This window comes from Styela clava, chromosome 4 (genome assembly GCF_964204865.1).
Source record: "Styela clava chromosome 4, kaStyClav1.hap1.2, whole genome shotgun sequence".
Lineage (NCBI taxonomy): Eukaryota > Metazoa > Chordata > Ascidiacea > Stolidobranchia > Styelidae > Styela > Styela clava.
This window is the reverse complement of record NC_135253.1, coordinates 1317655-1331169: the sequence shown is the minus strand read 5'-3', so window position 1 is coordinate 1331169 and position 13515 is coordinate 1317655. Positions and strand designations below refer to the sequence as shown.

The 13515-nt window shown below is 34.6% G+C and overlaps 1 protein-coding gene and 1 long non-coding RNA gene across 3 annotated transcripts in view; one reads left to right on the top strand and one right to left on the bottom strand.

Annotated features, from left to right (window-relative positions):
- LOC120327016 (uncharacterized) overlaps positions 1-9930 on the top strand; it is a 46773-nt gene extending 36843 nt beyond the window's left edge. Inside the window, exons 22-26 of one of the 2 annotated variants that reach the window (XR_013475040.1) lie at positions 4626-4731; positions 4856-4929; positions 7750-7864; positions 7964-8808; positions 8908-9930. Coding sequence is in view for 1 of the 2 variants with exons in the window: in XM_039393392.2 (XP_039249326.2) it covers positions 4626-4731; positions 4856-4929; positions 7750-7864; positions 7964-8057 (389 nt within the window). In the remaining variant the exon portion in view is untranslated. The other variant, XM_039393392.2, reaches the window with a different exon arrangement.
- A 1360-nt stretch (positions 9931-11290) lies between these two features.
- LOC120346423 (uncharacterized) lies at positions 11291-12555 on the bottom strand. The gene is made up of 3 exons (XR_005569990.2): positions 12246-12555; positions 11986-12112; positions 11291-11806 (listed from the first exon to the last, which is right to left on the bottom strand). It is a non-coding gene; the product is annotated as an uncharacterized LOC120346423 (long non-coding RNA).
- Positions 12556-13515: the final 960 nt, after the last annotated feature.

The window sequence follows — 13515 nt, the reverse complement described above, 5'->3', positions numbered from 1 at the left end:
TTATCGCAGCCATGACCACTTTTAGCGACAATCGTATACCGGATTACAACATCCATTTTTATTTCATTCTTTTATCTCAGTTCGCCATGTAAAATTTAATCTTGCAAATATGGTGGGTTGGTCGCTAGAGGAGCTGTCGCTCAGTCAGTTTAAAAGTTTATTTGTTCGCATATCGCATTGTTTTATACGATCTTCTGCCTCTACACCGAGTGACATTTACGGTGCGAATCTTTCCTATGAGGGTTGTTAAGTCGACTTAATTGGCTCTCTGAAGTTTAGATACAAAATATTAATTCTTCCCCACACAAGTGGGTGCATACCTCAACCCGACTCAATGATTCACTGCGGCACTTGTATTCGCTGGTAGTTTTTGTCGGTGCCACAGTGTCTCCGTTATTGTTAACAACCATACAACTTGTTGTTTCGCTGTCAAAGTTTAATTACGCACGGAACGCGTGATTCACGGCAGTTCCGGCATGTGATCAAAGGTTTTTTCGTTTATTACTTAAATAAGCTTTCTTTAACGTATGCCACAATAACTAAGTACAAATTACAACACACTATTTATTATATGCTTTTAACCGTTTTACTTGAGTTTATCATATTCAAAATCAATAAAATTTATGCATTGGAGGGAAAAGCATAACTCGGTCTGATTTTATTCTTCATGGCTGTTTGTAACCATCGATATCTAGGGGAACCCCGGTTTGACTGAATGATAATCGGCTAAATATAAACCATCATTACATTGTTTAATCCCCGCAAACGTTAATCGAGATACAATAGAGTGATCGTAAGACGGTCTTGTAATCCTCCAAAAACTTTTATCTTCGATAAAATCTCTATATCTGCATGTTTCTGAGCATTGAATATGAATCATGATTTCCATGGGTTATTTTTAGTTTCACAGAACAAATCTAGAGATTACTAGAAAAATAAAATTTAGCATTTTCATTTATTACATCGTCATTTCGTCACTGAATTGAAATCATATTTGCGTCACCATCATTCCGCCATCCGTTTTGTGTTTATTGTTTTGTCGAATCACCAAACAGCGTCAATAACAATCCTGACAGTAAAGTACTTAGTAAAGTACCAAAGCAAGCAGTGCTTTTATCCGAACTAAAACTCTCATGAAAATGGTGGAAATACTATCATACTGAAATTGTTTTTTTAGCCATCAGTACGATTTAGCTATGTTATATACATATTAATATTTGTGTATTTTTTATCTAATTCAGATATGAAAAACTATATTAGTCTAAGTTGGCTTTATTAGTCTTTTTTTCCGTTCGATTTTAAATTATTCTATATTTAAGGAGACCTAATACGTGATATTCCCAGCCCTGTTTTCAAATGTCGCGGTGTGTGTCTAATATAAGGTTTTATGACAATAAACGTCATTTCATTCGTCTATAGAGATTTATTGCGCTCGTGGTACGTGTAATTCCCTGTTATTTGTGGTCGACTAAAAAGGATAAGTCACATCGAAGCCTCTCTAAATGTCGTAATTATACGTTTTGTTAAATAGATAGATAGACGAATGTCATTTTCTAATTTTGTCCCTCGGGGTTGTTTTGGGGAAATTCGTCCATTTCGTCTGTGAACAATTAAATATGTCGCCAGCTTGCTTGTATTTTTCTAAGTAATTGCATCGGTACGAATAAAATTACCGTTTAGTTCAACGGATGTCATCATGCACGTAGCCAAAGAGCAGTTGCCACCTGTAGTTATGATTGTTATAGTCGTATAATTGTGGAAAATTCCGTTTTATCTTCGATTTGACTTAATAATTAACATTTTGCTATAGCAATTTATTCCAAACACATGTAATGTCATCTGTTATCAATTTTCTTTACCAATATCCAAGAAAATCGAGATCCAACGAGTATATGAAAATTTAAAACGTTTTTTAACATGCACTTTGCAAAATTATCTTGTTAAGCTTTTAATGTGGGAAAAATTCGCATATCACCTATACCAATTTGTTATAAGTCATAAATGTTTTGTGTTTTATGCCTAATAAAGTTGTTAAGATGGCCACAAAATTTTGATTCAACGCCTTGGTCACGTCTATAATCGGAAATGACCCTCTTTTACACAGTTTTACCACAATGTACTAGTTGCCGCCCGTAATGTTTTGGATATGGGTTGCTGAGATGGGCAATGCCGAGCTTGAATGTAATTTTATAATTTACTGTCAAGGGCGATGCTGCAAAATCGGCCTAGTCCTTGAATGTCCTCAGCAAATTTACTCTTTCATTATAAAAGCGTCTGTGTGCTCAATAGGGCACTAAACGTGGTGAACAGGTTCTTTCTGAAGATAAGCCAACACTTTTCCTTTTGTAGGGTCATTTATCATGATTTTCCCACGTTCTGACGTAAATCACGCGATCGGAAGCCAGAGAGCAGAAACTCTTTAGTAGATCGTTTATATATCAATCAATTGACGCCGGTATTAGGAAACGAATTTCCTTATCTTCTTAGTGTTTGTTGAAGATTACTTCAAATTATTTTAGTTAATACTTAATTTAAATGCACTGGTTTTGTCGTGGGCACTCGCCCGCCATGTTATGATTCATCACTGGTCCATCCTCGGTTCGTTTAAGACACGATAACGAATTAATTTTACGCAATGCTCAGTTATTTCAGATTCGAGATTTCGACTCGAGATTATGATTTTCATGTTATTTCATTGGCTGGGCGTAATAAAACAATCAGATTTGTTTGCGACATCAACATAAACTTCGCCTACGCAGTTTATTTTAATCAGAATGTCTGGATTTAATTCCAAATTTGCGGTCATGTCCGCAATCATACTTATTCTTTTATGAGATACTACACGGACCAAAGTTAGATCGATATGTGTGAAACCCTATTTTTCATTGGTTCTTGTGGAGTCTGGTGTGATGCGATCACAATGTGATTTTACCTTCATCATTGACTTATTCAGATCGGGACGCCACTTATCCCCCCTCCTACCCCTCCGGGACGCGTCCGTGTGTTTTCTTTTCCCACGCCACTTTGCAGAGACCGAGTGCGCTTTCCCGAGTCGTTCGTCCATCCATTTTGTCGATGTAGCGGCTTCTTTCAAATTAAACAACTTTGTTAAACGTTGGACGTATACACAGGCAATCATCGACTTGTCGCCCTGTCCTCTTAACAGGCGCTTGTAAATAAACAAATACCATGTAATGTATTTCCGATAGGAACATAGTTGTTGAGGCTTGGTTTTCATATTCTGTCTGCGATATCTCCATCCTGATTTCTTTTTTCAATGTTCGCATCTAACATGTATCAAACCGAACGCCATAATTTTCATTTCTATATATTTCAATGTGTTATGTGATTGTTTTTCTGAGTATAAGAATTTGACATTTTTTTGAGTGTCAGGTCAACTATTCATTGCTGGTCTGATATTCTGATAATATAATACTTTTATATGCATTTCCCCGCGCCATACTATCCATTCGCAGCTATTCGCATTGGGTTTCCCCAATTATATTCACCAATCAAGAATATTGAGATGTTATGTGAAGTATTTCTTGATTTTTCCTATGTTGGTGTTCCTTTTGCATTGGGAACACTAATCCTGGAGACGCCATTACTCCATCATCGTCAATCGCCGTCCGTGTGAATTGTTCGACTGAAGACTCGTGTTGGGTGACGACAGTGTCCACTATGAGTGTTCTCCAAACCTACTCGAGCTGTCGAGATACCAACATTATTGAGATAAATCTACATCCTTATGGGGTATTTTACCTTCATGTTGACAAGACAAAATTTCCGATTGGAATTTAAATTCTTTATTTTGTTTGGTCTCCGTGACGCACATTTTATCGAGGACTGATGGCCAGCATTATATCAAACGCAAACTTTTTTGGTGTTGTTGGATTTCTAGTTTCTAATGCCCTATTAATTTAAACTATAATATGGTTCCAAATTACTAGCATGTTGTCTTCGTGATACGCGGCGAAAATAAAACGCCGATGTAAAGAAATTAACAAAAACAAAGTCTGATAGTTAGTTCATGATTGGCAGTTTTAATCGTCCATAAAATTAGGAAACATTGTCAAAGAAAAATTTTTGTGGATGTGTGGTCAAGATGCGTATTGTTAGTTCGATTTATCAAAAATGAAATCAAATAGAACTGTCAACAATTTTGGAATTTTCAAAATACTAATGTAGGACGAAGACGGACGGCAGTGGCTTGAAACATGTGCAACAAAGTCGTAGTTTTATGAAGCTAAAATACCTGACGTCCGGCTTACGGACCCGGATAAGAATCTTTAGCCAATTATATCTCTTCGCTTGTGAATACAAACTTTGATTTGCTTGTGTGTGGCCTGCTGGACGGTACACAACCGTAGCCAACATGTCTTCTGTAATTCCACTTCTCATTCGTTGCTTATACACTTATAGGCTTCATGTTATATTTGGATTCACTCATGTACTGTCGACCACTTTGTAAGATATTGGTGTAGTTGATACAAAAGAAATTTAGTTGTTTTATTACATGACGCAACACGTATTTATTTAATACATTGAAAGTGGGTGTAGGGAGGGCGTGGCCCTTGCATTAATTTGTAGGACTAACACTTACTTGTCAATGTCATATTTTCCAGGTCGAAACAAGAACCAGGATAAAGAAGAAATATTGATGCAAGAATGGTTTCAACTTATACAGAAGAAGAATGCGATTGTTCGAGAACAAGACCAACTTGTTTTATTGTAAGTCACTTTCACTATTTTAATATATGTTGATTGTACGATTTTTTCTGGCGCATTTAATCATTGTTAAGTATTTTACATTCGACATTCGATAGAATATTGACTCTCTTTTCTATTTTTCAAGGGAACAAGAGCATGATCTCGGATCGCAAATGAACGAAATTAATGAACAATTACGACCGTATATGGCTATCGAAGGTACGGGATATATTTTGAAGTAGAATACGTTTGAAAACCACATACATTAAACTTTAATGAATGTGGCATTGGCCTGTTTAAATATTCTGTTTTTGTACTTTGCTATATCGGATAGATTTACGTAAAAATAGCTGTGAATCGGATGATTTACTATTTTCCAGGGACACGGGTTTCGCTAACTTCCTAATAAGTTTAAATAGGACAATAATATTTCTTGTTATATAGTAAATTGTATATTCGTCACTGCTGAAAATTTCTTCATGTATCTCGAAACTGAAAATTTTTGTTATGCATCTGTTTTTGCTTTCTCCCTCTGGGATGTTTGGAACTGGAGTGCTGTATTTTTGTCCACTTTCTAAGTAATGCACAATGTTTCATCGGGAACTTACGTTGGAAATATCATAAGCCTATCTTTGGCCGTCGATAAACTGCCTATTAAATGCGCATTCCATCTACGGCCAGGGAAAGAGTTTTTGGGCAAAATACGATGCTGTAATAAGCTTAGACTCGCTCGCTTTGCGCCTGCTGGACCGACTCGAACTCGTCCGTTCCGCAACCGACGGGACACTCTTGGGGAATTTTAATCCTGTTGCGAATCTAAGAAGAAAGATTCTGTCGATTTGGAGCGTGATCCGCCTTTATTTTTGTTCGCTCAGATGATCAATCTGTCTGTTAAATTCAAAAAAGTAAAACACGTCATTACACAAATTCACGGAAGTCCATCAATATATTAGAATCTATGTAGATTGTAGATGAACGTGGGTAATTTTATATCGTATCGTTATCCTTGTTGCATTTTTACCAGCTCTGTTCACGCATCCCTAAAACAAAATTTTAAATGTATATCGGAAGTGGGATGAATTGCGGGCCGCCGAAATTGGGGCTTATAGTACTAATGCGATATCAAAAATTTAATGACATAAACGAGATTTCCTACCAAAAGTTGTCAGTATCAGACTATAGTTCTGGGATTATCCGACAAAAATGGGCTCATCTCCAACTTACATTGGGTTAAACAACAAGGCTTGGTTTGTCCTAGTTTCATTGGATCGCCTTTGACGAAGTTTAAAACGTATGTAAACGGCACATGTGTGCGGCGCCTTTTCCACCTAACAAACTTGGACTAAACATATGTGTGTCATTTCTTTCAAGTCTTTAAAAAATTGTGATAAAGTAATATACATCTGCTGAAATATTTACGCCCTTCACCCTGCCACCCCTTAATCCCTATTTAACGTAATTACGCACAGTCCCGATCGCACTCTTCCATCCACAGTGGTTAAAAAGCACAGCGATCCGGGATAAGCCTATTACCGATCTGAATTGTGCGCCATAGAACAGGCGGTATCACACTTTTTTCACTTTTCAATGAACAGAAATTCTAAATTCCAATTTATTTTAAGCAAACGGTTTTCTATTTGCCGCTAAATGATCATTAATGGGATTAAGTCAGGCGACTTTCTCCGCAGATTACATTTAAGTTTAGTTGAAGTTTTTCTACGTTAGTTAAATTGCAAAGTTCACTATTTATTTACGACTAACGCATTTGTGCTTTTCTTGAGCGTCGTTTCTGGGAATTTCCTCATTTAGATTTCTCCCTATTGCTTACATATTATATGCAGCAAATTCATTCCAACGAACAATTCCAACGAATTGAAAATCGATAACGATCTCTCGTTTAAATTCGCCCGGACGGCAGACAGTTTTCCAGGCTTTGCATTTCATCATTTTAAACAAATTTAGCTATATTGCATAACGATTGAAAAATAACTATTCAAGTTTGGTATAAAATTTGAGTTTGAGTTGATGATCTTTACACAAGTCCTGCTATGCATGTCGCTGATGTGAATCGAAAAACAAATAACCAATATAGGAATCCTAAGTGATTAAGGAGTCTTGCTGCACACTAACACAAATATATTTCTGTAACGTTTCGTCTGACCAAGGTTAGACTCGAAGTGGTGTTATCATGTCAGAGAACTTTTTGCCCAAGCTGCAGGCCTGCAGTATTAGATATCGATGAAGGCAATATGTTTTTTGTATTGTAATTTAATACTGCCTCCGCTACCAGCTTGGAACTGTGTAGTATCCGATTCATGTTTTAATTTATTCCTACTAAATAGTATAGAATATTATAGCCTACTAATTTTTCATATTTTGTGAAAATGGCGAAAATAGTTGGATAATTTCATCTATAAAAATGAACAAAAACCGAATAACATGAGAAATGGCTTGAAAAATGGAAAACAAATTAGTCTTCGAGTGAATAATAACAATATCATAATTATTTCATACACTTACAAATTAATTCTCAGAACTTATTTTTAAAATTCGCTAACTAAGCTAAATGTGTCATAAGCTTATGGACGATTCACCATAAACATAGACAAATTGGAAACAGACAGATGTGGTCTTCAGCTCGTGAACAGGCTCTAGCATTTTATTACAAGATGCTGTATAACCTTATATGGTCATCATTATACGGTTTTCTAGAGTTTGATTTACATGCAAATCCATCGTGTTTATGTAGTTTGGTTATATGTGGAAGTTGAGGTTATGTTTATTACGTGTATGTGTGTGAGAATAATTAGAAAAAATGGTGTCGCCATGTCAGTGAAATTTAATTACTGAATATAATGTACTATACTAAATTTATATTGATGTGATGCTCTTTGTATTTCCCGTGTCTTTGGGATTACTTGAAGGAGTTTTAAAAAGCTCATTCACCTAACGATAAATAAATAAATTTGATTCCTGGCAGAGTCATTGGGTAAATTGGGTTCTGTTTATCTATATTTTTTAAATACTGTGTTTTTGCAGAATCACAGAAAACCGAAGCACAAAAAGAAGCAGAAAAAGCATTGTTGGATCAATTAGTCTGCCTTGTCAATGAAAGAGATCGATTGGTCAGACAAATTGATGAGAACGAACAAATGTAAGTCTTTGTAAAAAGAAAATTTTTATTTATTATTTTTGATGAAAAATAGGTGACAAAATCAATATCATTATATGTTAAATAATTTTTTTTCTCCAGGGCGGTAGACGAAGATATGCACGTACAGACTAATCTAGATCAAAATATGTCCAAAGTATTCGATCAAGATCAAGAAAAATGTTCTGTCATGTGATTGAAAAAAAGGTTTCGTTCACCAAAGAATTGAATCGGGGAGCAACTTGTAATTGTGATGTTTGTACGATTTACGCACAAAAAATGATGTTACTCCATATCGATTCCATTCGCTGTCTGGATCCTGAGTTGTACTAGAACGTCGTCTAATACAACTCAGGATTCAGAAAGCGAATGGAATCGATAAATACTGTAGGACTGTAGCAAATCGTAAATTTTTTTATGTTAAATCGTCATTTTTTTTTCTTTGACTGCATTTACATCTGCATACGTAATGTTTTGTGAGTTACAATTAGAGAACTAACTTTTTACTCTCGTCGCATATTTTTTATTGTTTCAAGATATATCGACCGACCCAACAGTGTTATGTAGTGTACACGTTGTCGAATTGAGATTTTAGCTGATTTTCTCCTTTTGCTGCTTTATAAATGAATTAAGTCCTCAAATATAATACTCAAGGTGTCGGCGATCTATCTCAGTCCTCTTGCAGTAATATTTTGCCACTGAGCCATTGAAAGTTGACAAAAAGTGCAAAAGGAAAAAAAAGAAAGAAAAAGCGGTCTTTAGTTTTAGCTCCGTGATGTATGAAAATTGTATTATTCGTTTTTATATACAATTGTCGTGACAAGTAAGAGCTTATGTGATGCCGTGTTTGATTATATACTCTGCTGACAATGCTTAACCTTGCCATACATACCCCGAGGTTCATGCTATAATAATTTGTATATTTAAGTTTACTAAAATTTGATAAAGTAATTTGAATTTTCTTATGATTTCAGAATAATTGTCTGCTAAATCCAAATTACGTCCGTTGTTGCATTTTAATAAATATCAACACATGACTGATTAAGTAATTTGAATTTTCTTAGGATTTCAGAATAATTGTCTGCTAAATCCAAATTACGTCCGTTGTTGCATTTTAATAAATATCAACACATGACTGATTACTGAGATGATTTATTCAATCAGAATGTATACATTATATAATTTCAGTATTTTCTGATATTGCTCGAGAAACGGCAGTTTTATTGACAAATTGTATATTATAACTTGATCATTGATTTCGTGATATAGTGTCAGTTGTTTCGAATTTCTTCAAATTTTCGTAAATTTCATTTAAAGACGAAAGTAAACGCGTTTAGTATTGAACGATCATATTTAACTTTTTATGCAAATTATGTTTCGTTGTATTATATGTGTCAGTACTGCCCAAAATGACGTTCTATGTTTGAAGCATGCGCTAATAGAAGCAGTCAGTCAACTTGATCGTTTCGTATTTTTATTATGATATTATGTCAACTGTTTTGTGCGCGTTTCCGATCATTTAGGCCAGTTCTGACTGAGTCAACATATTTTCGGAACGATGTGTACTTGATTTCATATGTCCTTCGCCATGGGTGGGACTCGAACCCAGGATCTGTAACCCCTGATTCAACCATTTCGTGTCAATTTCGAAGCAGTTTTTTTGAACTGTAATAACTGGTAGTATGATAATATTTCTCATCTTCTATATTTGAAGGACTGTTTATTTTACGAGTTTCGTTCCAATATTGCCTTTGCTTTATGTGTATTATTATTTCTTGCAGTTCTACCATAAAAGTCGAAAAGTGTCACATTATTTCCTACTTCGAATAAATAGTGCAGTTTTAGCTTCCAATCCATGTGCCTCTGCCGTTCGTTCGGAATCATAATAAATGTAATTATTGTTACCTTTTTTGTTTATTCTTTATCTTTTTTTCTTGTGATATTAAAAGCATCTTTATGTTCTAACCAAGATATGTCATGCATCTACGTTGTTATTATTATTATTTCATTCTCACAATTGCGATAATTATAATGAATAAAATAAATAAATATAAATGTTGTTGAAAAAATTTGATGTGATGTGTTTCGTCGATTGTTCAGTCACGTGGTAGAGATGGCGTTTATGTCTTGTCAGTTCTAATTAGCTCAGAGCCTATTAGGAAAAAGATTTAGAATAGTCATGACTCTCGCTTTTCATCATACTCGGACGTCCCCATTCCACATCTACTCTAACCTGAAAAGTATCACAAGCGCAGTGCTTCAAATGGGCTTGCAGTGTAAAACATGTACACATATTTACCTCCGCTTAGCAGCGTTATGAGGAATGCTAGAAACGATTAAATAAAAAAAGTGACGTATCCATGCGGATTTTACAGACAGACAGATTTACAGTCTGATTAAATTTATTCGCATCTTCTGCTCCTGATGATTATTTTATCGATGGTCTGAAATATGACCACGATCCATTTAAAACACTGTTTTTTTTCCTCAAATATTTGTGCGCCAATTTCCAGCTTTGTATCATTTCCTTTAATATTTATGCATTTTTACTGCCCCGAAAATTGACATTATATTGAAAGTTAATTCAGAATTTGCGAGATCTAATAAAGGCAAAAGATGAAAAAGCCGACCATACATCGTCATCTAGATTTTTTTTCCGACATATTTTTATCTGAAAATCAAAGTCATTAACATAAATTGTTCAAGTGTGAATGGTGGATGATAACTGCCTGATTCAGATGCCACACATGGTCTTTAAAAATATATCGGCTGCACAATTAATATTGTAGAAAACCCAAAAAATCATGTTTCTCTGATAGTCTTTTAAAAATTGTCAATCTCGCGTCCGCGTCGGGCGATTTTGTCTCGTAATCCGCCTTGTCCATAAACAAACAAAGTAGCGATTTATTTATTGCTGCTATCTAGTAATTTATCATATTTATTTATTTTTTTTCTTCATTTTATATTTCCAAACTTATTTTTGAAAATCAAATCTAAACATGGTACATGGGCATGGCCAAGTCGACAATCCAAAATGATTGCAAAATCACGTCATGTAACGAACTCAGCGATAGGTTATTTATACCAATTTACAGCGATATGTAATATAAGACTGGTGAAGTCATGCCTGAATATTCCAAACCTTACTTATTTTTACAACAAGTTTTGTTTCTACTCATGCTTGTTACACAATTCTCCTGACCTACTATGATGACAAGATTGAATTAAATAAATCACAATTTTCAAGAATAAATATTTTAAAAATTCTAAATTTATTTGAAATTTTTGCCGTTGGGTACACTCTAAGAAATATTTACCGGCAATCGCCTGGCATTACATATTACTGGAATGTAGTTGTGAAATTTTAATGCGATTTTAAGGTAAATATCACAAGAATTTTTGGTAAAATCGCTGTTGAACACCTGTGAATTTTACAGGATTTTCCTAGTAATCCTTACAATTATTTTCTAGTAATTTTCACCGGCAATGCGTAGTAATATTTACCGACGCTAGCCTGTGAATTTACATTACAAATTCGGTGAATTTACATTCAGAACCCGGTAAAAAGTACCGTAAATCTCCTGGCATTACATTTTACAGGACATGATCAGTAAAAATCACAGACTATTCTATGAAACAAGGTTTATTCAAAAAATAAAAGTGAACGTGAAATGAATGATTGAAAACTTGGAAAAATGAGAAATTGTATAGTGAAAAGTTAGAAATGCGAGGTAAACAGAAACTTCTCGTTGAAGAAGTTTATGCTCGCAGGGTATCCGTTCACATAGTCACTTTAAACAAGTCTCTATAGACAGCCTCTAAGAGAGAATAGTCTATGGCAGAGGGGGAGTCTTTCCGGGTTAGTGTTGCCCATGCTGATTGTATTGCATTATCCTTTTGCTTTGAGGAACTCATGGTATTTTCTTTTCCATAACTTCAAGTTATCTGAAATGGAATGTACAAAGAGTTTTACCCAAACAACTCCAAAATTTAAAAATATTACCTAATTTTCGAATAAGATTTAACATTTTGTAGTATTCAATCAATCAATCTAATTCTTTTGCAAGTTGGAAATATCTGAAATTATTCAATTGCATATACTAGCATTCATTACAATATCCCACCTTTCTATAAATTTTCATATTTTCTTTTCCTCTTGGAGTTCATGGATAAAAATCTGTGGGCAATCAATCGATACAGACTTTTCCAGTATTACCAAACTTTGTAGATGAGATGGAAGAGGTAGGCTACCTGAAATAGTATTGAAATGGAATAAATTATTCAGAAGTCCCTAAATAATAAAAATTACACTCCTAATACTTTATTGTCAGAGCAGATGACAAAGTTTCTCTTTTAACAATTTAAAATTAACATTATAACTAACCTCAAATTCTTCTTCCTTGAAATAACATGTTAGTAAGAATCTCAAATATTATGAAGCCTTAGACATTGACATTTTCATAGTTCAGAGTTGGGGCAAACAATTTGTTCATGCCTGCATAATCAGATTCTTCAGTTTCTAAAAAGAAAACACTGTTAAAAAGGATTGTATTCATTCCCCACCATCAATATATGTAATATGTTCAAATTCGGTCTTATTCAAAAGAGAAATTAAACAAAATTTATAGAATTGGTTTTGGTAAATATGCAGAATAAGGTGGATAAATGTTGTTTTGATTAATTTTCTATTTATAGTGTCATAAGTTGAAAGAAAATCTAGTGTTTTTATGACAGTTAAATGTGAATTGCCTAAAATTGCTCTTTTTCAAATGAAACTGTTCTGAATTAGTCCTAGAATCAATAACTTAAAATATCAAAATCAAATCTGTCTGTCTGTAGATGATTTTCAATCACTGAATCAGTATATAATTATATGAGTAGGCCTATATAATTAATTGATACCTGTTCATTTTAATGCCACATTCTTCAAGTCACGGTTTCTGGGTGTAGAGCAACGTCACCCCCTCCCCTGTCTGCCTGTTCATGTGTTTCTTGTAGTCCAGCCTGCCAGTAGTCTGAGTTTGCGATCATCATAAAGCTGTTGATAATTTTGACGGTTTACAGGTTTATCTTGATTCAGTAATTAGATGCTAACATTTCATAGTCTAGAGCTGTAAAATGGGCATATTCAGATATTGTATTGCCGTTTCGGCATTTTAACATTTGCCAGTCTACTGACAAAAAAATTCAGATTTGGAAATACGAATCAAGCTCTGGCTGTAGTATCGACAGGCGTAACATGGATCTGCGGATATACTGATGTAAGCTAGTCCAATCAACCTTATACCAGTACCTTATACTGCTGTACTGTTATAGCCAGTATGTATTCATATTATCATATATATATATTAATTCAGTAATTGAAACGATAGATCTTACTCTACTTCCCGACTGCCCCATACTGCCATAATCCCACTGAACAATACATTAATACCCAGCACTAAACAACACAACACCTACACTGACATTATTGAATCCAAGATGGCTTACAGAAATACTGCCAACGCAATACTGCAGTAATTACAAAAGCGACCAAGATATGACTGTCGGCCGACCAAATATCAAAATCCAAAAGTCTGGAATTCGTCAAATCAAACGGACAAATTAAGGAGTAAAGCAACAAAAAAAACGCGCGTGATCAATTACGCGTTTGA